Genomic DNA, 25000 nt, shown 5'->3' with positions numbered 1-25000 from the left:
CATCATTGGCACCAAGGCAGAAGCGACTCCCATCGCTGAAGATGACACGTCTCCATTCGTCCCTCCATTCACGCCTGTCGCGACACCACTGGAGGCGGGCTGCACGATGTTGGTGCGTGAGCGGAAGATGGCCTAACGGTGTGCGGGACCGTAGCCCAACTTCATGGAGACGGTTGCGAATGGTCCTCGTCGATACCCCAGGAGCAACAGTGTCCCTAATTTGCTGGGAAGTGGCGGTGCGGTCCCCTAAGGCACTGCGTAGGAACCTACGGTCTTGGCGTGCATCCGTGCGTCGCTGCGGTCCGGTCCCAGGCCGACGGGCACGTGCACCTTCCGCTGACCACTGGCGACAACATCGATGTCCTGTGGAGACCTCACGCCCCACATGTTGAGCAATTCGGCGGTACGTCCACCCGGCCTCCCGCATGCCCACTATATGCCCTCGCACAAAGTCCGTCAACTGCACATACGGTTCACGTCCACGCTGTCGCAGCATGCTACCAGTGTTAAAGACTGCGATGAAGTTCTATATGCCACGGCAAACTGGCTGACACTGACGGCAGCGGTGCACAAATGCTGCGCAGCTAGCGCCATTCGGCGGCCAACACCGCGGTTCCTGGTATGTCCGCTGTGCCGTGCGTGTGATCATTGCTTGTACAGCCCTCTCGCAGTGTCCGGAGCAAGTATGGTGGGTCTGACACACCGGTGTCAATGTGTTCTTTTTTCCATTTCCAGGAGTGCAATTTATGAAATACCCTTACCCTGCCACACATATGTAATCATGAGTCCAAGTGGCTTTCTTCATATTTAGAGCAGCCAGTGGCAATCTTCTTGTGCCTATGCTAATCTCTGTGATGTATGGTGAGCAATGGGTCACGTGTTGGTCAGTGGTTTATGTTCCCCATAATCCAAAGGTGATTCTGGCTGGTGTGGCTTCTTACTAGTTGTCATTGTCCAGCATTGCATTGGCAAGCTATTAGCTGGATAGTGGCACATCTATTAATCTGTCACAGCCTTTGGAGACTTCTATCATTAATAGATTTTTGCCTACAGCAGATGAGTCTGGCAATTGCAATTATCCCTGAATTTAGGTAAACATGATACATCCTTGAAATGGTAGTGCACCAAATGTCCATGACTTGCACCATCTCTGAGATGAAATGTCTGATGCCTCAAACATCTACAATCTGGCTGCGATCAAACATGTTATTGTCGTATGTCTTGCTCATCCTGTACTTGACAATCATGCCGCCAGTCCGTACTAGGACTGACAGCACTCAAGTAACATGAAATGCTAAACTTTTCCATGTCATGCTGGCAGGAGTGATCTCTCTCTATGACATATCTAATTCAACTGCTCAAGAGTGTATAATGTACTAATGATACAACAATGTAATACTAACATCCAAAAAACAAAACAGACAAGTAATTAAGTGCCACAGCTGCAGTTCTGAAGAATGCTTTCTCACTACAATTATTCAGATTTTTTGAATGCCATCAGGTGACATGTTCTACATGCCATTACAAATTACTCTGAAATATAGATGGAAAAGTGTTTTATACAACTCTGTGATGGCATGTTGGACACGTTACCTGACAATGTTGTCTATTTTATATCCTCTATAATTTTGCTAGCACAGCACACATAAAATTTGTATAACATATTTTATGGACTTTCCATTCATCTCCAGCCAATTCATTCTTGGCGCGCGCACACACACACACACACACACACACACACACACACACACACACACACACACACACACACACAAACAAACAAGGGTGCGTGCGTAAAATAATACAGAGGATTTACTAGCTTTTGATCTACTATTCTTTTTTCTAGTAAGCACACACTCTCCCTCACACAATACCAAGGACATATAAATGCGTCCACCCATGGCTGTGGTGACAACATCAGTTTTTGTCTTTTTTTTATTGTTATGACTTTGGAATTTCCATTGCCCCAATGTACTATTTAACTTGCCAACAACTAGGGAAAGCACCCAGAAGCACGCCATAAACAATCATGCCAAGAGATTGCATTTACATTTCTGCTTAGTAACTGCAGCAAAGAAACAAATTTCAGATAGTAGAGCAGTCCAAATCAAACATTTATCTCTGTGATTGACAATATTGAGTATAAATGGACATAATTCAAGTGTGTTGTATAGTATGCTTTTGACAAGTGTGTGCTGAGCAAAGCTGTGTGTGTGTGTGTGTGTGTGTGTGTGTGTGTGTTTGAGGTTTACGGGCACTAAACAGCGTGGTCATCAGCGCCCAAACGCATAGAAACAGGAACACATGCGGTGAAGGGACGAAGACGGACACCGAAAAAGGAGAACGGCTAAAAGACACAGGCCTGACGCAGTTCCAAATGCTCACATACAGAGGCAAAACAAGAGGAGAAGAAACACACTAAAAAAGGAAAGGAAACACAAGGAAAAGAGAACAGAAACCGAAGGGAAACAAGGAGGTAATCGTGACTGGCGGACCTCTTACCTAAAACCTGGGTGAGCCAGTCACCCAGCAGCACATTAAAACCCTCTCCCTAAAATCCAAGGCAACAGATTGGACAGGACACAAAACCGTAAGACCTTAACCACAGTCGCTGCGTCGTCTTGCAAAATAGAGGGCAAATCCGGTGGCAAAGAAACCACCGCCCTCTGGTCAGAGAATAAAAGATAGTCAAGTAAAATGTGGCGGACAGTAATCTGGATGCCACAAGCACTGCAGATTGGGGGGTCCTCCCGCCGGAGTAAAAAACCATGCGTTAAGGGACTGTGCCCGATGCGGAGGCGAGTGAGGAGAACCTCATCTCGCCTGTATGACTGGTAGGACGTACACCATGGTCGCGTAGTGGCCTTTACCAGACGCAGCTTATTGTCAGGAACTGCCAGCCACTCCTCTTCCCATTGATGCATAACACGAAAACGCAAAAGGGAGGTTACAGCATGGAGGGGGACGGCACATTCAACAACGTGAGGGAGGGAACATGCATCTTTGGCAGCCACATCCGCCAGTTCGTTTCCCCTAATACCCACGTGCCCCGGCACCCAGCAGAAAGAAACCTCTTTCCCCTGCCGTTGCAGGTGGAGTAGGGCATCATGGATGTTCTGGACGACCGTATCTGGGTACAAGTGTTGCATCGTCTGAAGGGCACTCAGGGAGTCAGAACAGATGAGGAACTTAAGACTGGGAACACATCTCATCTGCTCCAATGCCCGCAAGATTGCAAACAATTCGGCATCGAGGATGGTAAACGGCAGGAAGCCGTAACTTGACGACTCGATCAGGGAAAACAACAGCACAAACAACAGAATCCCCCTGTTTAGAGCCATCTGTGAATACAGGTACATGGTCCGGATGCTGGTTTAAAATATCGTAAAATAAGGAGGTAAAAACAAATGCTGGAGTGCAGTTCCTCCGGTTCTCCGACAAGTCTAGAAGGATGCTGGGCCTCTGGAACAACCAGGGAGGCAGGTGAGTAAAACCTTGTCGTTGGGGGGCCACACGCTCCACACCAAGGGACTCAAGCAAATGCTTGGCACGAATCCCAAATGGTCTCGTTGCCCTGGGACGACTGGAAAAGAGACGTTCCATAGGCGGTCGGGCAACGGTAGGGTACGCAGGGGAGGTAGGACAGGCAAGGAAATGACACACCCGTCGCACCATGAGGAGTTTCCGCCGGATGGCGAGCGGCAGTTCCCCTGCCTCAGCACACAGGCTGGGGATGGGACTGGTACGGAAGGCACCAGTGGCCAGCCTGATACCCTTATGGTGTACTGCGTCAAGGATCTTCAGATACGAAGGCCTTGCTGACCCATACACGGTGCAAGCATAGTCAAGACGCGCCCGATCTGCTCCCCAGGACCGATGGCTCAGACACTTCAAAATATTCAGTGCCTTCAGGGCCCGCACCTTGAGGTCTTTAAGGTGAGGCAACCACGACAACTTGGAATCAAAAGTGAGGCCCAGGAACCTCACAGTGTCTCTAAAACAAGGGACAGTGTCCCTCAGACGCAATTCAGGGGAGGTAAAAAGACGCCTAGAACGATTAAAATGAACACACACAGATTTGTCTGCAGAAAAGGTAAAACCCATCTTTGCAGTCCATGCCTCTAAGCGCTTTATCGTAAGCTGCAACTGCCAACTAGCAGTGACAAGACTGGAGGAAGAACAGAAAACAGCAAAATCGTCCACAAACAAGGAGCATTGGGCAGGACTCCGGATAGTGGACGTGAGACTGTTAATGGCGACGGCAAAGAGGGTGACACTTAAAACGCTGCCCTGAGGAACACCATTCTCCTGCACGTACAAATCAGATAGCACATTACCAACCCGATACCGAAAGAGGCGGTGAGAAAGAAAGGACCGAATGAAGATGGGGAGACGGCCAAGAAAGCCCCACTCATGGAGTTGATTGAGAATAAGGCGGCGCCAAGTAGTGTCATACGCCTTATTAATGTCAAAGAAGACCCCTAGACAATGCTGGTTACGTAGGAAGGCCTGCAGGACGGCGGCCTCAAGCAGGGTCAAGTTGTCTATAGTGGAACGACATCTCCGAAATCCACACTGAGAGGGGCTAAGGAGCTGCCTGGTCTCGAGCAGCCAAAGCAGGCGGCGATTGACCATGCGTTCCAACGTCTTCCCAACACAGCTCGTCAAAGCAATACTGTGATAACTACTGGGATGCGTTCGGTCCTTCCCTGGTTTGAGGAGGGGAATCAAAATAGCCTCCCTCCACGAGTCAGGGTACGTGCCGGATAACCTTATCATATTGAAACAGTTCAGGAGAACTTCCTTGGATGGCAGCAACAAGTGCCGCAGTATGCTGTACCGGATTTGATCATGACCAGGCGCAGTATCATGAGCCACAAACAGCGCAGAATCCAGTTCCCACATTGTGAAGGGGCAGTTATAGGGTTCAGATTTTAGAGACCGAAAGTCCAAGTGACCCCTCTCGATGGCAGTGCGGTAGCGGCAGAAATCTGGATCACAGTTAATAGTGGCGGTAGAGTCCGCAAAATGCATGGCCAGTGTCTGGGCAATGTCTCTCGGCGCCGTGAGGAGACATCCCTGATGCAGCAATGCCTTGACAGGTAACTGGCTGAGTTTCCCGGAAATCCTCCTGATGGCTTCCCATACTTTCGTAGAACTAGTGGAGCGAGAGATGGAGTTCAAGAACGATTGCCATGACCGTCGTTTGCTATCTTTAATCACTCACCGCGCTCTGGCCCTCACCACCCGAAAGGCCGCAAGATTGTCAGCTGGCCAAGCTGCACAGCGGGCTCGGATGGCTGAGCGGCACTCAGTGGTCCACCAAGGGACAGGACGCCTCTTGGGATGACCGGATGACCGTGGGATTGACAATTCAGCAGCATGGGAGATCACGCCTGTAACATGGTCTACCCATTCGTGGACACTGGCACGGTGTTCCAAAACAGCCAGTTGGCCGAAAAGTGTCCAGTCAGCTCCGCAGAGGTGCCACCGGGGCGGCACTGGTAATGCCACAGCCTCATCCAGGAGGCGAATCCAACCCATAAGACATTATGAGTGTTGAAGTCCCCCAGAAAAAGAAATGGGCGGGGGAGTTGACTAATAAGGTCCGTGAAAGCCTCAGAGTCTATCGCATCCGGAGGCGGTAAATAAACTGAACAGACTGTGAGCCTCTGACCCACAAGAATGTCAACTGCAACTGCTTGCAAGTCAGTGACGAGAGGGAGCTCAGATGAGGGGTGCATGTCACGGACAAAAACCGCAACACCACCCTTTGCCCTTTCCCCCGTCAGATCATCTTTTTGATATACGGTATAGCCCTGTAAAGAAGGAGCACCAGTGGCCCGAAAATGTGTCTCTTGGAGACATAAGCACAAGGGGCACTCTCGTATAAGGAGTTGTAATTCGGCCACATGCGTCCTGAACCCATTCAGGTTCCACTGTAATATGGGAGCCAGTGATCAGGGTGGCTGAACTTTCACCCTGCCTCTGTGCTTTGGAGGAGAGACCGTACTGGTCGGAGATTTATTCCTGGGGCGAGAAGATTGCCCCCGGTCGACATCAATGTCCATAAGCTCCGATGACGACCCACGGGAGATGTCAAACAGTACGATGGCCTCGTCATCGGACCGACGCTGACTAGTCTCCTCAGGTAGCAAAACCTTCACCTTCTGAGGCTTTGTCTTGGGGGGCTTAGAATGCAGAGCCTAGTCAACAGTTGGAGGTTTACTCGCCTGGGAAGAAGGCGCCATATGGGGAGAGGCAGGAAGTACCCCAATGTCAGCAACCACGGCCTTGTCCGATGTAGCGGGGAGAGCCGCAGATTGCAAAACAACCGCAGCAGCACAAGTGCACTGGCAAACGCAGGTATTAGTGCTAACACTAGCAACCTCCGTTTGCGTAGCAACAGTGGCCAGTTGTACCGGTTTTTTGAGAGCGGAAGCGAAAGATGTTGAAAACACAGGAGGTTGCATGGCCTTAAAGAGCTTCTTGGCCTCAGCATAGGGGATGCGCTTAGATGTTTTAATCTCCTGTACCTTCCGTTCTTCGAGATAGATGGGGCAGATCCGGCTCCAGACAGGGTGACTCCCAGAGCAATTCACGCACTTCACAGGCGATGACCAATCGGCTCCATCATGGGCAGGCTCACCACATTTACCACAAGTGGCTATCCCATTGCACCCCAACGTAGTATGCCCAAAGCGCTGACATTTAAAACAGTGCATTGGGTTGGGGAAATATGGCCGTACTGGCAAACGTAAGAACCCCGCTTTAACACGCTCTGGGAGTCTCGGGCAACTGAACGTGAGAATAAACGAGTCAGATTTGACGAGGTCCCCATCGACTCGTTTCATAATATTCTGCACGTCAACAATACCTTCGTCAGCCCACTCAGATTTTAACTCGTCTATGGGGATATCCACCAAGTCCCTACACCCTTACTATAATTCAAAGTGGAGTGGAGCTCGGTCTCGACAGCGTACTCTCCTAGACAGGTTGCTTTCCGAAGGGCAGCGACTTGACGGGAACTAGAAGTCTCAACTAACAGAGTTCCATTGCGCAGTCGCTTTACAGATTTCAGTGTTCCTGCAATTCCCTCAAGACCCTTGTGGATGTAAAAGTGAGAAACCCTCTCACAGCTACCCTCCTTCCTTTTAATAATCAAAAACACATTCTGATTATCAGCATGTGCTCCGTTACTACATTCTGTTAAATCTCTAGCAACACCAGGCGCTGGAGGACTCGCAGCGCGTAGCCGCTTTCTCGATGGAGTGTGTTTTCCTACCAGTGGCCCACCCAAGCCACTGGTAGGGGGAAATGTAGAGGTCGAAGGGTACATTGCGGTCCCACGAGCAGCTAGGGAACTAAAAGTCTGCTCAGACAGAGCCCCGCGTGCCTGAGTAAGCCTTATACAACTGGGGTGCAGGTGCCCCAGAGGCTGCCCGCTTGCGGCTGTTCCACCCCAACAGCCATTGCATCTTCTAGGCACGGAGCACACCAAAAGATTGAGGGGTTTTTATAGAGGTTGGCCTTCCTCGCAATCCAGGTGGTCAAGCCAAGATTACCATTCCCCGCAGCACACAACATTTCACCGCCGCGCCGTACGGTGATCGCTGAAGCATGTCTGGGGGTTACGGTGACAGGACACTGGCGGCGCAGACCAGTCCCCAGCTCAGGACCCCGGGGTCGCCAAGCCCGTACTCAGCAAGTGAATGCTGAGCCCCTGGGGGAAGCAAAACTGTGAAGGATGGGAAAGACCTGTTGGCATTCAAAAGCAAAGTAAGAAAGTTTTGCTCTGAACGCACAGAGAGCTCAAATTTAGACATAGCCGAAGCCTTGTTGTACAACAAAAACTAACAGAAACCAAAATGATCATAAGAAAAACTTTGCATGAAACATTCAACAAAGTCAAATGTAAAATTCTATTTACCAATCTGATGAAAGAAAAGCTAAGAAATTTTGGTCAAAGGATACATCAAAACAGATCAAAGCCAACCGTGCAGTCACGCAATCAACATTATAACACCAAGTGGAGTATGACAGAGAGAAGGCCGTATTAAAAAATTTCATTTTCCAAAACGGTTTCACTGAGGAATGTTATGCTCCGTTTTAGCCATCCAATCGACAAACTTGGGTCAACATTACAAATATGAACATATGTAATGATGGGATAGAAAATCAACTACAATATTGTTCAACAAAGGAATGACCACAGGATCTGATGGAATTCCTCTTTGATACTACATAGAGTATGTGAAAGAACTAGCTGGAGAAAGAGAAATTCCAGGTGACTGGAAAAATGCATATGTGATTTCTATTTTAATAAGTGACGCTAAACAAAAGCACAGACTGTTGGTGTACATTCTCGATTTCCTTCTTTTGTAGAATTCTGGAACTTGTTTTATGCTTGTGTGTTGTGACATTTCTGGAGACTCAATATCTCCTATGTAGGAACCAACATGAAGTCTGCAAACAACTACCTTGTGAATCCCAGCTAATTCTATTCATTCACAAGATACAGAAAGCAGTAGATATGAGCACCCATGTAGATATGTTCCTTGACTTATAGAAGGCATTCGGCACAGTGATGTGTTGTCATCTGATGAATAAAATATGTACATACAGAAGCCAGATTTGTTATTGGATTTAAATAAAAAAATAGCTTGCCATTTTTTATGGAGAGAAACCTTCAAAAGTGAAAGTAGTTTTGGGCATAACATCAAGGGAATGTTATAGGACAATTACAGTTTACAAAATATATAAGTGACTTCATGGATAGTGTCGGAAGCTACACAAGCCTGTTAATGGAAGGTTATTTATATAGAGACAGTTGTAATTGTAGAAAATTGTAAGTGCAGGAACAGCAGCAAAGAACTGAGGCTTGGTGCAAGGATTTGCAATTTATGCTCAACATAAACAAATGTGGCACACTGCGCATAAACAGAAAGTAAGACTCATTACTGTCTGATTATATTATGGCCAAATCATCACTGGAAACCATTACATCCATTAAATATCTAGGACTATGTAGATGGAGTGATTTAAAGTGGAACTACCATATAGAACTACTCATAGGAAACTGGAAGATGCCAGACTGAGATTCACTGGAAGTATGCTCAGATAGCTTTAACAAAGGGTAATAAGGACAGTTTTTTCAGTTTGACTGATGAAGTCATCCATTTTTAAGATACACTAATTTTAGCTACAGTTATCTGATGATGATTACTCAAAATGCATTATAATTAAAGCATTTAGCAATCAAAACATTTCCAAGGAATTACTATGCAGAAATGTCATTTTTTCCCTTTGGCAATGTAAGTATGGACATCACTGTTCTTCTCAAATTGTGATGGACTACTTTCGTTAGCAAATATACGTACTGCAACAGTGCAGTTAAAATGCCTAGCTCCTTAAGGAGGTACTTACATGACATCCATGGATGAACACAACATATTACTCTTGCTGCTTGCTTTTTGCAGTCAATACTTTCCTTCTAAATGATAAGTTACCCCACAAACTTATTCCATAAGACATTATTGGGCAGAAATATGCCAAATATGTGATGTAGTTTATTTGCTTGTTTCCAAGATAAGCAATCACACAAAGAGCAAAAGTAGCTGAACTTAATTGTTTGAGAAGCCCAAAAATACCCTTCTTCTAGTTCAAGTTTTCATCAATATGTACACCCTAAATTTGGCACATTTCACCCTACTTCCTGACTCCTGCCTATATGCTTCACCAACTGCGGGTATCACTGTTTGTTGTATGGAGCTGAATATAGTTCAAAATTTAGGGAGAATTCATTTCCCAAGAACTACTTTACAATTCTTTGGAAAATATGATTTAAGATCTCTTCCGTTGGTTTCTCTAATGGGATTTATTATAACACCAGTACAGTCAGCAAAAAATACTAATTCTATTTGTTGAACGTTAAGTGGACGGTCATTCTCATATATAAGGAACAGCAATGGGCCAAAAATTGAACCCTGTAGGACTTCTCCCTTTGAGATTTCTCTCTAGTTACTAAAATTTTCTGCTCTTCCAACACTGTTTGAATTACTCAGCACAACCTCTCTGCATGATGATGATTCAAACCAGTTGTGTGTGAAGCCATCAATTCCATAAAATTTGAATTTTTCTGAGAGAGTATCATGATCTACAAAACTGTACTTCTTGGAAAGATCACAAGAAATACCAACTGGTGATATTCTAATATTTAAGACTTGTACTATTTGATGAGTGAATGTATAAAATACAAACTGGGATATGTTATGAAAATTGTTTCTATTTAAGTGTGAGACTCTTGAGTATGTTTTTTGAATATTTCTGAAAAAGGTGTCAGTAAGGAAACTGGATGATAATTGTTTAAGCCTGTCTTGAGGTTTAACAACTGCATATTTTAATCTGCCTGGAAAAGTTCCCTGTGCGAGGGATGTATTCCATATATCACGAAGGACATTGCTTATTAAGTTGGAATTAACTTTTCAGACTTCTGTATGAAATTCCACCAACACCACATGGACCTTTGTTTTTTTAGTACTTTTAGAATTCTGTTAAGTTTAGTGAAGGTTGTTCGTGCTACTTCAAGTTACTTAAAGTTCTGTGGAGTGACATTTTTAATATATTCTCTTGCTTCAATTGAAGCATTTAATCCCATTTCAAGAAGTGCAGTGCACCCACAAAAGAGAGAGTAGCTTACAAAAGACCCTTTTGACCAAGACTTGAGCACTGCTCCTTAGTCTGCATTATTTATGACATCAGACTGATGAAGGAAATACAGAAGATGCAGAGAACAACAGTAAGTTTCATCAAGGCATCATTCACTACGTGTGAAAGCACCATAGCAATGCTCGACCAACTCTACACACACTACAAGAGAGATGATGTGCAACATTATGTGATTTACTGTGAAAATTCTGAGTGTGCCTTCATAAAAGAATCAGTTAACTTGGTGCTTCCTGCTACACATATCTCACAAAAAGATCAGGAAGGTAAAAGTAGAAAGATATGACTTCCTACTGAGACTTACCAAATGTCATCTTTTATTCACACCATTCAAAACTGGAACAAGGAAAAGGAAGGGGGGAGGGGGGGGGGGGGGGGGGGGGAGAAGTGACAGTTGTCTACAAGGCACCCTCTACCAGTCACTCTAAAGTAGCTTGTGGAATATAGATGTAAATGTAGAAATTGAAAAGATTGAAAACACTATAAGCAATAATGTTTTCAAGAAAATAATTAAAGAGAAAACTTTAATCTAAACATCACCTATCTTTTCAAAGATACTATCAGTATTGGACAAAAGAGATAGTGTCTATATTCTAAAAAAGCAATATCGTAGGAGCCTTGAGGTCAATGAGTACTGTTGCTGTGCTTGCCTTTTTTACTCTGTTGGCATTTTAAGTGGCATCATAGAGAGGATGACCAAAAGAACCTCTCTCTGAAAAGCTGAAATGTTATGACATTACCGAAATTCACTAAGCATGGATGGATGGAGCTAAGATTAAGGTTTAATATCTGGTTGACAGTATGGTAGCAGGTACTTAGCAACTGTTCAGCTGGTTATCTCAACATTTTTCTGAAGGGGTTTTAGAAAATCTGAGGAAAACTATTTCTAAATGGCTAGAGGGGATTTGAACCCCTCTCTCCTGGAAGCAAATTCAGTGGTTTGTCCTCCGACTGCAGTTGAAGCCTAACCTGCAGGATAAAAGCAGGCTGCACTGACAGACTGCACAACAGGGGTAAAACTAAACTCAGAAGAGGGTATGGTACAGGGTCTTCACTTGCTCTTCAATCATCTTCTGAACACCTTGCAAGACTGTTCAAAAACTGTTTATTTTGCTGTTTAATAATTTATGTGAGTGCTGAGTGAAATACACTTAATAGTTGATAGCTGAGTGTATGTATAACTGGTTTACAGCAAAGAGTTTAAGTCTGAACACCAGAACCATTCATAATACACGTTGTAAGAAACAAAAGTGACCTGCACTTTATAGAAATAGATATTAATGGAATAGACTAATTAAAACATATATAAAATTATTTGGTGACTAGATACGTAACAAGTTAAAACTAGTCACTCCATGTTTAAGATAATAAAAATATTTCAGTCTGACACATTCTGTGCTTCAGAATCTCTCTTTTGCTGAACTGCAGACCTATATACTTAAATTACCTGCTATGCAAAGGAGTTATCCTTTGCTACCTTTTGGAGGTCACTTCATTTTTTTTTTATTTTCCTATTTCATTTACTCCCCAGTGGTACACCATCTGATCAAAAATATATAGAGACCTATTAGTGCACCTTAATATGGGATGTGTCCAGCCTTCACCTTTATGATGGCTTGGATTGTGCTGGGTACACTTTAAATGAGATTCCTGAATGTCTGTGGAGAAATGGCAGCCCATTGCTCTTCAAGAGCCAAAACCAGATAAGGTAATGATGTTGAATGCAGGGGTCTGAAATGAAAGCAATGTTGTCACTTGGCATAAAGGTGTTCCATTGGGTTCAGGTCAGGTCTATGGGCAGGATAGTCCATTTCAGGAATATTATTGTCCACAAACCACTGCCTTGCAGATGGTGCTTTATAGCAGGATACATTTGCATGCTGATAACAATCAATCATCACGTCTGAATGGTTCCTCTACCCCACACAGTACACAATGCTGTAAATAAGTTAATATTCTCATTTAGTGTTTTCTTAAGTCCAATAGGAAGACCACATCACAACCGTGAAGAAGACCCCTGCACCATAACACCAACTCCTCTGTACTTCACTGCTGGCACTGCATGCAGGTATGGTGGCAGGCATTTGCAAACCCAAACCATTCCATCGAACTGCCACAGAGTATGGTGTGGTTCATCGCCCCAAATCACTCTTTATACCACCTCTCGCGTTGCGTAGCACTGCCTACAGAAATGTGTGGCTTCTGAGGACCTGCTCGACCGTTGTACTCCATTCTTTTGAACTCCTTTCACACAGTCATTGTGCTAGCTGCTCTCCTGGTTGCACTTTGGAACTCACAAGTGGTTCTTTCCAATGATTTCATGTGACTTTTTAGAACCACCCTTTGAAATGTTCAACAGACCCTGTCTCTCAGTACATGAGGTCTGCATGGTCTTGGTTGTTCCCTCACATTCCCATATCACAAACAGCTGATTTTGGTAGATTTAGAAGGGCTTAAATGTCCGTATTCAGTTTGCTACTCAGGTGACATCCAGTGACTAAAATGTTTGAAGTCACTGAGCTCTCCTGAGGGACCCATTCTGCTTTTACTGCTTCTCTGTTGACTCATCACCTCCTTTTACACTGGTGGGTCCACCCATCGTGGCTTCTAGCAGTTAATTCCCTGTTATATATCGATATCTGGATATTTTTGATCAGAGATTGTATACAATGCTAATAATAAAATTATATACCCGACAGAATAAGACACAAAAAGTAGTTCTCTGTAAAGTCAGTGTGATTTTGCATACTTCTACAAAGGTTTTTAACTAGCCGTCAGCATAATTCAAGGAATTGGGAATTTACAGAAATGCAGAAGAACACTTAAAGCATATTTTATCGGTTGCTGTAGTATTAGAGTATCTGATTACCAAATGTCGTAAGTATTAATGCTAATGTCAAAAAAAAAAGGAGGGGGGGTTCTCCTTTCTTACATAATGTGTGTAAATTTATTTACTGACAATTATTGATGTGCTCATATATAAGATAAGCAACAAGTAACTGATGACCTGCTATTTAGTATAACTGGGAAAGCAGCATCCCCCCCCCCCCCCCCAAATGTAGTGACTTTTCTACAAACTCTCAAATCTTTTAAAACCTTCCAAAGGATAACTTGACAAAAAAGCTGACAGCTTCTGTTAGTAATGCTTGCAGTTTTGACATTTACTTTAATCAGTTAATTTATACCTTTGCACTACTCTCGTTCCCTGATGGTTCTCCTTTTTTTATAGTACCTACTGATCAGGATATGTGAAGGAATGGCAATAAAGATAAACTTCCTCACCAAAGATTACATTAAATTTCAAAGTTAAGAATGATTTTAGAATGATAAGTCTAGTAGCGTATCACCTGCACACTTTGTCAAATTGGCATTAAGCTTTATATGGGATGATGTAATGAAGTTTAAAATTTTATAGGACAAAATGTATAACATATACAAGAACTTATATTTACTTCCTTGTGTTCATTCGATACTGATCTTACTATCGTAAAGTTTCGTTCTACACTCCTTTCGGCTGGCTGCATATTGATATCTTTATCCAACAATTTAGATTTACAAAATAATTCACCAGTGTATAGTTGGCTGTCCATGTCCAACTGGCACCACTGGACACTAAAATCTGGCCACACACTATGAATAATTTTTTCAGAATAGTAGAGAAACTTAAAGAGACATAGCTTAGATTTAGACTGCTTTCCCCTTCAGTGAATTTCACTACTGTACAAAATGGTTTGAAACTAATGACAAATTTTGTGTTCACACCACTAATATATACACAAACTAACATAAAATCATTGCTCTGTTACTTGTGGTGCTTTGAATCTTTTTCTTTTGGGTCAAACCTGCAAACTGTATGATCCATCATAACACATAAAGAAGCCCTTCCGATGTCTTCATTCAGAGGCAACATACTTTCTTGAATAAACCAAGTTTTTGAACAAACTACAGTAAAGCCAGTGCAGTACATGAGACTCTAAGTAATTACTACAGTCCACAAAAATTTACATTTTGTGATAAATGTGAAACAGATGCAAATTCTGCCTCAAAAACAAAATTATGTAATAGACACTGTTTCATAGCAAATTGTATGCAGAGGAACTATTTTATCTGAGATAGTTTGGAGTAGCTTTAATTTCAGTATGTTAATATTGAAAATGTACCTGTTTCCAGTTTCTGGTATTGTGCATCATCAGATGAAGCCAAATTTGGAAAGATAATGTGACTAAGAACCTGCTTGCAAAATAAAAATTGCTCGAACGCAACAATGTATCAATGTACTAAATGCTCTGTTGCCGTGCCAACTGTGGGCAGTTGAGTGGTCTATTTAAGATACATGCCACAGTGCAATGTAGTACTCAATCGTGGGACCTAGCTTTTTATAACAAACAAATGGATATGTTTGTTTGTTAGCGAAAGTTCAAAAGTTGGTGCAATATACAGCAAATTACATGGTGGGTGTTTTGAACAGTGGCTGGATCACATATTGTTAGAGATTGGGCTTGATCTACATCATTAACAATACTCTGCCAACATCACCAAGCAATGTGGGGTAGGCACTCCTAAATGCTTTGTGTTGTGCATTTTTCATTGTTTTCTTTTCTTATTTTGAAATGAGCGAAGCAATTAAACTTGCTCCATCATGAATTTCGATTAAGAGCCTCACAACACCAGAAGAGATCAGCTTGTCCCCCCCCCCCCCACCCCCCACCTCTTCCCACTATGGCAGCCAAAATCCTAGTTTGTTTATACTCACAGCCAGCTGCCACTATATAGTGCCCGCACTCTGCGTTATAGCAATTAGAATACAAAATATAATGTTTTTCAACTGGACCGAAATTCTCCCCCTCATGTTTGAATAGTTACTTCTGGTCATACTTCTACACTACATGCCTTGTCAGTTCTACCAGTAGCATTGTCAAGCATGGGTTGCATGGCTGTGAGTACCTATGCAAGGTAGATTTTGTAATCATAGATTCTGATGGGAAAAGACAAAGAACATGAAGAAACACATTATATCAAGAGACATATTCAGTTCACTGGCAGGAAAATGCTGCTGGTTTTCAACAGAACAATTGTTTGTTGAGGGTTTAAATACAGCCAAAAAAATAAATGATGGCTATTTATGAAAAACAGGCCGTTGAAGTTCTTGCAAAAGCAAAAATTCCACTCACAAAGTTGCCAATCAGCACTTTTCTTAACAACCAATTTCAAATAATTTAGACTTTATTTGTCTTCACACATGTGGCATGACAACCTTCAAAATTCAGGCTTCTAATCATGTTGTTGTTGTTGTGGTCTTCAGTCCTGAGACTGGTTTGATGCAGCTCTCCATGCTAATCTATCCTGTGCAAGCTCCTTCATCTCCCAGTACCTACTGCAACCTACATCCTTCTGGATCTGCTTAGCGTATTCATCTCTTGGTCTCCCTCTACGATTTTTACCCTCCACGCTGCCCTCCAATGCTAAATTTGTGATCCCTTGATGCCTCAGGACATGTCCTAACAACCGATCCCTTCTTCTAGTCACGTTGTGCTGCAAACTTATCTTCTCCCCAGTCCTATTCAATACCTACTCATTAGTTACGTGATCTACCCACCTAATCTTCAACGTTCTTCTGTAGCACCACATTTCGAAAGCTTCTATTCTCTTCTTGTTCAAACTATTTACTGTCCACGTTTCACTTCCATACATGGCTACACTCCATACAAATACTTTCCGAAACGACTTCCTGACACTTAAATCTGTACTCAATGTTAACAAATTTCTCTTCTTCAGAAACGCTTTCCTTGCCATTGCCAGTCTACATTTTATATCCTCTCTACTTCAACCATCATCAGTTATGTTGCTCCCCAAAAAGCAAAACTCCTTTACTACTTTAAGTGTCTCATTTCCTAATCTAATTCCCTCAGCATCACCTGACTTAATTCGAATACATTCCATTATCCTTGTTTTGCTTTTGTTGATGTTCATCTTATATCCTCCTTTCAAGACACTGTCCACTCCATTCAGCTGCTCTTCCAGGTCCTTTGCTGTTTCTGACAGAATTAGAATGTTATCAGTGAACCTCAAAGTTTTTATTTCTTCTCTCTGGATTTTAATACCTACTCCGAATTTTTCCTTTATTTCCTTTACTGCTTGCTCAATATACAGATTGAACAACATCGGGGAAAGACTACAACCCTGTCTCACTCCCTTCCCAACCACTGCTTCCCTTTCATGCCACCGAGCGAGGTGGCGCAGTGGTTAGCACACTGGACTCGCATTCGGGAGGACGGCGGTTCAATCCCGTCTCCGGCCATCCTGGTTTAGGTTTTCCGTGATTTCCCTAAATCGTTTCAGGCAAATGCCGGGATGGTTCCTTTGAAAGGGCACGGCCAATTTCCTTCCCAATCCTTCCCTAATCCGACCTTGCGCTCCGTCTCTAATGACCTCGTTGTCAACGGGACGTTAAACACTAACCCCCACCACCACCTTTCATGCCCCTCTATTCTTATAACAAATTGTAAATAGCCTTTCGTATTTTACCCCAGCCACCTTTAGAATTTGAAAGAGAGTATTACAGTCAACATTGTCAAAAGCTTTCTCTAAGTCTACAAATGCAAGAAACGTAGGTTTGCCTTTCCTTAATCTTTCTTCTAAGATAAGTCGTAAGGTCAGTACTGCCTCACATGTTCCAACATTTCTACGGAATCCAAACTGATCTTCCCCGAGGTCAGCTTCTACCAGTTTTTCCATTTGTCTGTAAATAATTAGTGTTAGTATTTTACAGCTGAGACTTATTAAACTGATAGTTCGGTAATTTTCACATCTGTCAACACCTGCTTCCTTTGGGATTGGAATTATTATATTCTTCTTGAAGTGTGAGGGTATTATGCCTGTCTCGTAAATCTTGCTCACCAGATGGTAGAGTTTTGACAGGACTGGCTCTCCCAAGGCTGTCAGTAGTTCTAATGGAATGTTGTCTACTCCCGGCGCCTTCTTTTGACTTAGGTCTTTCAGTGCTCTGTCAAACTCTTCACATAGTATCGTATCTCCCATTTCATCTTCATCTGCATCCTCTTCCATTTCCATAATATTGTCCTCAAGTACATCGTCCTTGTATATACCCTCTATATACTCCTTCCACCTTTCTGCTTTCCCTTCTTTGCTTAGAACTGGGTTTCCATATGAGCTCTTGATATTCATACAGGTTGCTCTCTTTTCTCCAAAGGTCTCTGTATATATCTTACCCCTAGTGAGATAAGCTTCCGCATCCTTACATTTGTCCTCCAGCCATGCCTGCTTAGCCATTTTGCACTTCCTGTCGATCTCATTGTTGAGATGTTTGTATTCCTTTTTACCTGCTTCATTTACTGCATTTTTTTATTTTCTCCTTTCATCAATTAAATTCAATATTTCTTCTGTTACCCAAGGATTTCTACTAGCCCTCGTCTTTTTACCTACTTGATCCTCTGCTGCCTTCACTACTTGATCCCTCAGAGCTACCCATTCGTCTTCTACTGTATTTCTTTCCCCCATTCCTGTCAATTGTTCCCTTATGCTCTCCCTGAATCTCCATACAACCTCTGGTTTAGTCAGTTTATCCAGGTCCCATCTCCTTAAATTCCCACCTTTTTGCAATTTCTTCAGTTTTAATCTACAGGTCATAACCAATAGATTGTGGTCAGAGTCCACATCTGCCCCTGGAAATGTCCTACAATTTAAAACCTGGTTCCTAAATCTCTGTCTTACCATTATATAGTCTATCTGATACCTTTTAGTATCTCCAGGATTCTTCCATGTATACAACCTTCTTTTATGATTCTTGAACCAAGTGTTAGCTATGATTAAGTTATGCTCTGTGCAAAATTCTACCAGGCGGCTTCCTCTTTAATTTGTTAGCCCCAATCCATATTCACCTACTATGTTTCCTTCTCTCCCTTTTCCTACTGCCGAATTACAGTCACCCATGACTATTAAATTTTCGTCTCCCTTCACTACCTGAATAATTTCTTTTATCTTATCATACGTTTCATCAATTTCTTCGTCATCTGCAGAGCTAGTTGGCATATAAACTTGTACTACTGTGGTAGGCATGGTCTTTGTGTCTATCTTGGCCACTATAATACGTTCACTATGCTGTTTGTAGTAGCTTACCCACACTCCTATTTTTTTATTCATTATTAAACCTACTCCTGCATTAACCCAATTTGATTTTGTATTTATAACCCTGTATTGACCTGACCAGAAGTCTTGTTCCTCCTGCCACCGAACTTCACTAAGTCCCACTATATCTAACTTTAACCTATCGATTTACCTTTTTAAATTTTCTAACCTACCTGCCCGATTTAGGGATCTGACATTCCACGCTCCGATCTGTAGAATGCCAGTTTTCTTTCTCCTGATAACGACGTCCTCTTGAGTAGTCCCCGCCCGGAGATCCGAATGGGGGACTATTTTACCTCCGGATTACTTTACCCAAGAGGACGCCATCATCATTTAACCCTACAGTAAAGCTGCATGCCATCGGGAAAAATTACGGCTGTAGTTTCCCCTTGCTTTCAGCCGTTCACAGTACCACGACAGCAAGGCCGTTTTGGTTAATGTTACAAGGCCAGATCAGTCAATCATCCAGACTGTTGCCCTTGCAACTACTGAAAAGGCTGCTGCCCCTCTTCAGGAACCACACATTTGTCTGGCCTCTCAACAGATACCCCTCTGTTGTGGTTGCACCTACGGTAAGCTATCTGTATCGTTGAGGCACGCAAGCCTCCCCACCAACGGCAAGGTCCATGGTTCATGGGGGGCTTCTAATAATTTCCAAAGGAAAAATAGATGCTAATTTTCACAAAAATAGTTGTGAACTTTGACAAAAACCAGATACAACATTTTCCAGTCTCTGGTAATGATTAACTGTGCTAAAAAAAACCTTCAATAGCACAAGAAACCTATAGTTCCACAAAGAAGTTTAATCACCAACTATTTTGTATTACTGTTACTCTCTAATCTCTGTTGGTAAGTACAGTCTTTCATCTGTGTTGACACTTGTTAAAGTTGTAACCACCTTGCACGTGGAAGTTTTTGTACATATTAAATAAAGATAGGGTAATGGAAAGTCCTTTTGTAACATTAATAACAGAAGCAATAAAGGTAACAATTTACCATATATGATGGAACTCACCACATAGTTGAGGCACTGAGTCACTGAAAGGCACAAACAAGACTGAGAATGAAACTTCCTCGCAGACTATAACTGTGCATTAGACAGACTCAAACCTGGGGCCATTGCTTTTCATCAGCAATTTGTCTACTGACTGAGCTATCTGAGCACAACTCACGACCCACCCTCACAGCCCTACTTCTGCCAGTACCTCATCTCCTACCTTGCAAACTCCACCGATTTTTTTTGTTGCATATATTGTGGGACAAGCACTCCTGGAAGAAAGGATATTGTGGAGACATGGCTTGGCCAGGAAATCTCAAATCAGTGCACACATTGCTCTGGAGTGAAAATTCATTCTGGAAACAATATCCCATGTGAGCCATCTCTCCACAATATCCTTTCTTCCGGGAGTGCTAGTTCCATTAGGTGTGCAGGGGGACTTCTGCGAAGATTGGAAATAGGGCTGTGAGGCCAAGTTGTGAGTTGTGTTGGGCAGCTCAGCTGTTAAGAGAATTTGCTCATGAAAGGCAATGATTCCAGGTTCGACTCCCAGTCCAGCACAAGTTTTAATCTGCCAGGAAGTTCCAAATCAGCCCACACTGCACTGCAGAGTTAAAATTCAGGTCAGTCTTATGAGCGAATATGAGGTTATTCTATCTGCTATTACACTTTGTCCCAAAGCTAGTAAGTATACAGTTTTGTTTATGTACCTGGCAATGTCTCAATGCTTCAGCTATATGGTGAGTTGTTACTGTTACTCCTTCCAATATTTAAAGAGTGTTTAAAGAAACTCTCCTTGTTGATTTATATAAGAATGTAAGTACCTTCCTGAGTATAAGCTCCCCGTTCATAAACATGGCCAGCGAGCTGAAGTGTAGCAGCATTTCATCTGTGCGCAAGTCCTGGGCCACGACATCATCCGAATAAATGCTGATTATAGCCAAGCATAGGAACAGGTGGAAGTAGTCTGTAAGATAGTTTGCCCAGCATGCTTCCCACATTTTCAAGGCAATGGGTTCTGGAAACTCCCTTTTGAAGCACCTGGAAATGAAAATATGGATTATGATAATACTGTGTCAAGTTCAGCAAACTGCAGCAATTCACATTTATATTTGGTTGGCTATACTGTAAACACAGATGGAAGGTTGCACTATAATGTACTGTAAAAATATTTTCATCAGATAGATTGTTACTTACAAAAGTATCCAGCGGTGACAAAACAGGAGCTCCATAGCATCATTGTGTCGCAACAGATGATTATAGAATTGGGGAACCATCAAACGAATGAGTTCCCTGAGGTAGTTCTGTAAACAGAGAACTTATAGTAACACAACATACTGAAGCAATAACTGGAAACTGCAGTAGTTATTATGACAAATTGAGTAGGAGCTGCAATTTTGCCTCCTTTAACCCCACCTGGTCTTCTGCAAAATACATTCTTGTTCTCTTACCAGTCCAACCATTTCTGTAAACCAACTAACTGCAAATAAGTACCTTCCATATTCTCAGTATCATCCAAGAATGGAACTGTGGAAACAAGTTCTCTGCCCAATCTTTAAATATCTTTTATAATTCTCTAAAATGAGGAATATCCTTTCCAAGTATCTCAACGTGATATATTATCTATGACATTTCCGTGTTTGTGCCAAATCCAACACAAGTCATACTGCATACTGATGTGAAAGACCAGTGTACGACCTATTCTGAGGCACCCATTCCTATTCCAGTTTTGTGACACCAATGTTCTATCTCTTCAGAAATAGGGGCACATGTGAAATGAGTCGCATCATATAACAACTCCAAGGCAACTTTTCTATGCCGTTTTATGTGGGCATTACCACCAAACTGTCCACCTAAGTAAATGGCCACAATTGACTGCCCAGTGGGAGAGAAGGCCACTACATACAACATGATTAAAATCAATGGCTGTGTCACACCCAGTACCATCCAAATCTCCCCTCCCCTCTCTCAACACTAACTTCTCTGAGGTTTATATGTGGGAAAACTACTTTTTTGACACAACTTTCTGATCCTGCAGATCCTGTGGCCTCAATCTCTATTATTTCCTGTACATTATCTGCACTGCTCTTTCCACCCCCTCCCCCCCCCCCCCCTCTCTCAAAATCTGTTTCTTATTACTTTCTACTGCACACTGACCACTGAATTTTACTTTTATTATTTGATTATGAGTCCATGAATCTTCATCCACACTGACCTCTCAGGGTCTCCGTCTCCCTCTATTGTATCACACCGCCCCCTCCTACCCTACCCAACCTCATAGAGCAGCACACATTACTCCTGCCAACATCAGGGTGAGCTTTCTCTGATGCCATGTTTGTATTCCCCTCTTCTGCTGTCTCTCCTACCTTGTTGCTCCATCCTTTATCTTAACTGTTCAACTTATAACAAATCAAGCTGGATCCATCCCACCTACTAATATTGCATTACTACTAATAACTAATATTTTCCTTTGTCTCATTTTTCACTTGTATCCAGTTATAAAATTTGTTTATATGCAGTATTGTCCAAACTTATCCAAATATTGTTCAGACTATATTTAATGCAAATTTATTAATCAGAGCATAAATTGTAAGATGCCGATTACACTAATAATAAAAAATGCTTAAAAATGTTCAGAATGTAACCATATGTACAAACTAATTTTCAATGTGAATGTAAAATGACTCATTCCACATTATTATAATCTATCATGCAAAATGATCCCTGGTACATGTAACCAGCAAACTAACTAGTTTTTCTGGAAACCATACTAATAAAAAAAAAAAACAATAACTGAAATCTTACTACAGTTCTTGATAATAAATTTCAACTGCGTTATCCAGAGATTTTGGTCATATTGACACACATGAGAAAGCTATGACTCCAGACTTTACTGTAACATTTTTTTGAGTTTTCCTAAAATTAATGAACTTAAAGAAACAATCAAAGTTTGAACACACTCAATTTACTTCCGCCTTTTATAGGATTATACCTATTATAATCCTAAGTTTGACACTATACTTCTGTTGCCCTATTTTTTCTGGACCAAATGGCACCCTTCTTTAATTGATTAAGCCATTAATGAATAATTTGCAGAAATTATCATATTTTACAACATGACAACTATTTACAAAATATTTCTGTAATCTTTTTTACTTTCTTATCTAATAATTTATTGTGTAAATCACGTTATTGTTGGAACATACAATTCATCCCAGTTAGTCAATTTGGCTAATGCCTACAGACAGAAAATCTTGGAACCGATTGTGTAAGCCAGGGGTGGGCAGGAATCCTGCACGTGTGCGGTGCACTTGCACGTGTGCAGTTCACAGGTGTTCTGCGTGCACGCAGGGGCAAGCTGGCCACCTGCTTCTCTCCCCTCCCCACCATACTCTCTCTCCGCTTCTTCCTCTGTAATGCGTTTTGTTTCCTGGCCTGTTTTATTGAATGAAGCAATAAGGTTAGTAGGAGTGCTTGAAGGAAATCGTGGTTTGAAAGAGTACCTATTATCTATGATATGTCTTATTTAATTATCACAGGTGGAGTTTACAATACGTTTAATGTCTGGAACAAAATTTCTACATACAGACAGTTACATAAATTTTCGTTACTGACGTTTGCTCTTAACTGAGACTTATAACTTTTCATAACAGAAAAAAATCTCTCACAGATGTATGTAGAGCCAAACATATAATCTTTGTGGCTTCACGATGGAGACGAGTAGACTCTTGCTGTGGAAAGTCGTGATAAAAATCTATTACACGTCTTGCCAAAAGGAACTTCTCTCTCATACGAGAATTGCGCTGTAAAATCTACAGTGTATATCTATTAATTCCATTTGCAAACTGGGATGAATATCATCTACAGAAACAGCAAATTGTCTCGAGAACTATTAAAAACCTTGGGATAAGTCTGATATATCCCCAAATCGCTTGAGAAATTCCTCTTTTATTGCAATAAGTACGGCAACATATTGAAATTTATTATAATGGTGTTCAATGTTAAACTTCCTCTGACCAGCAAGAATACTGTCACATATTATACATTTCGAATTTTCACGTTTTCGCACAAAGAAAAAATGATTTTACCATTCCTTTTTAAAAGATAGCAAATCTCCACTTCTCCGTTTCCATGATTCAGTCTGCATTTCCTGGTTCTTGAAATACAATGTTCACTATGTAGTGGTCGCTTCGCTTCAACGTCCACAGCTTAGCCTGATACTACACTGCCGCAACCAGCCGGCTGTCGCCACTACCCTGGTTGACAACTGCACGGGAGCAGCACACATGCAGCGCTGTGCGCTCATGAGCTGCGTGCAATGTTTGCCCGCCCCTGGTGTAAGCCAATCCGTTGTGCTCAGTTGGTATCGAGTTTGCGGCTCATAGTGCTTTATGGTGGCAGATAGCAAAAGCTTACAGAAGTCTCCTGTCTACGATTCATATGTTTTGCTTATTGTGAGTTTGTTTATATTAATACAACTTTCATCTGGAAAATAGAATATGTGCAGTTTAAATATGGTGTCTCATTTTTGAGACCTTTATAAGTTTACAAATTGTACTAAAGAAATATACTGTCACCTATTTTATCATGATTCTTCCCATAAAAAAATGTGCTTCAACAATTTGCTTTGCTTTTTAACTTACTGTCATTAGCAGTGATCATTTTCATTTGAGTTTTATATATCAACAAAACACTTATGTCTATCAGACAGCATGGGCAGTTTTTATTATAAACTCACACTGTTGTACTAAAGTAGTCTTAATATTAATAATCCTGAATTCCTGCGACACAGTGTACCTTATGGGCAATTCATTCATGGAAAACACTTTTAACAAGAAAATTTTCTACATCACTACTACTGAGATTATGGACTATAGAAACAGTTTGCTCAATTTTCAAAATATTTTGAACACTTATGAAATGTACATAAACATTGGTATTGTGTAGATCTTGCTCTAACAATACACTCATTAAGCTGACTAACCTATATCACAAAGCCTGCCAGGTGTTTCTGATTCTACATCCCAGTTCAGTATATTAATATTTTTTTTTTTTTTTTTAACTGGTGATGGCTGTGGCCGAAAGCTATATGAGAATTTCTTTTAATTGTGACTGTCTGAAACTTGATGTAAA

The 25000-nt window shown here is 42.0% G+C and overlaps 1 protein-coding gene across 1 annotated transcript in view; it reads right to left on the bottom strand.

Annotated features, from left to right (window-relative positions):
• LOC126335053 (TBC1 domain family member 16) overlaps window positions 1-25000 on the bottom strand; it is a 103810-nt gene that overhangs the window by 4903 nt on the left and 73907 nt on the right. The window contains exons 10-11 of the mRNA XM_049997931.1: window positions 21065-21171; window positions 20692-20908 (exon numbers count right to left, since the gene is read on the bottom strand). Of these exons, the coding sequence (XP_049853888.1) occupies window positions 20692-20908; window positions 21065-21171 (324 nt within the window). The remainder of the gene's footprint in view (window positions 1-20691; window positions 20909-21064; window positions 21172-25000) is intronic.

This window comes from Schistocerca gregaria, chromosome 2 (assembly GCF_023897955.1).
Source record: "Schistocerca gregaria isolate iqSchGreg1 chromosome 2, iqSchGreg1.2, whole genome shotgun sequence".
Classification (NCBI taxonomy): Eukaryota; Metazoa; Arthropoda; class Insecta; order Orthoptera; family Acrididae; genus Schistocerca; species Schistocerca gregaria.
The sequence above is the reverse complement of the archived record's forward strand: the minus strand, read 5'-3'. Positions and strand labels throughout refer to the sequence as shown.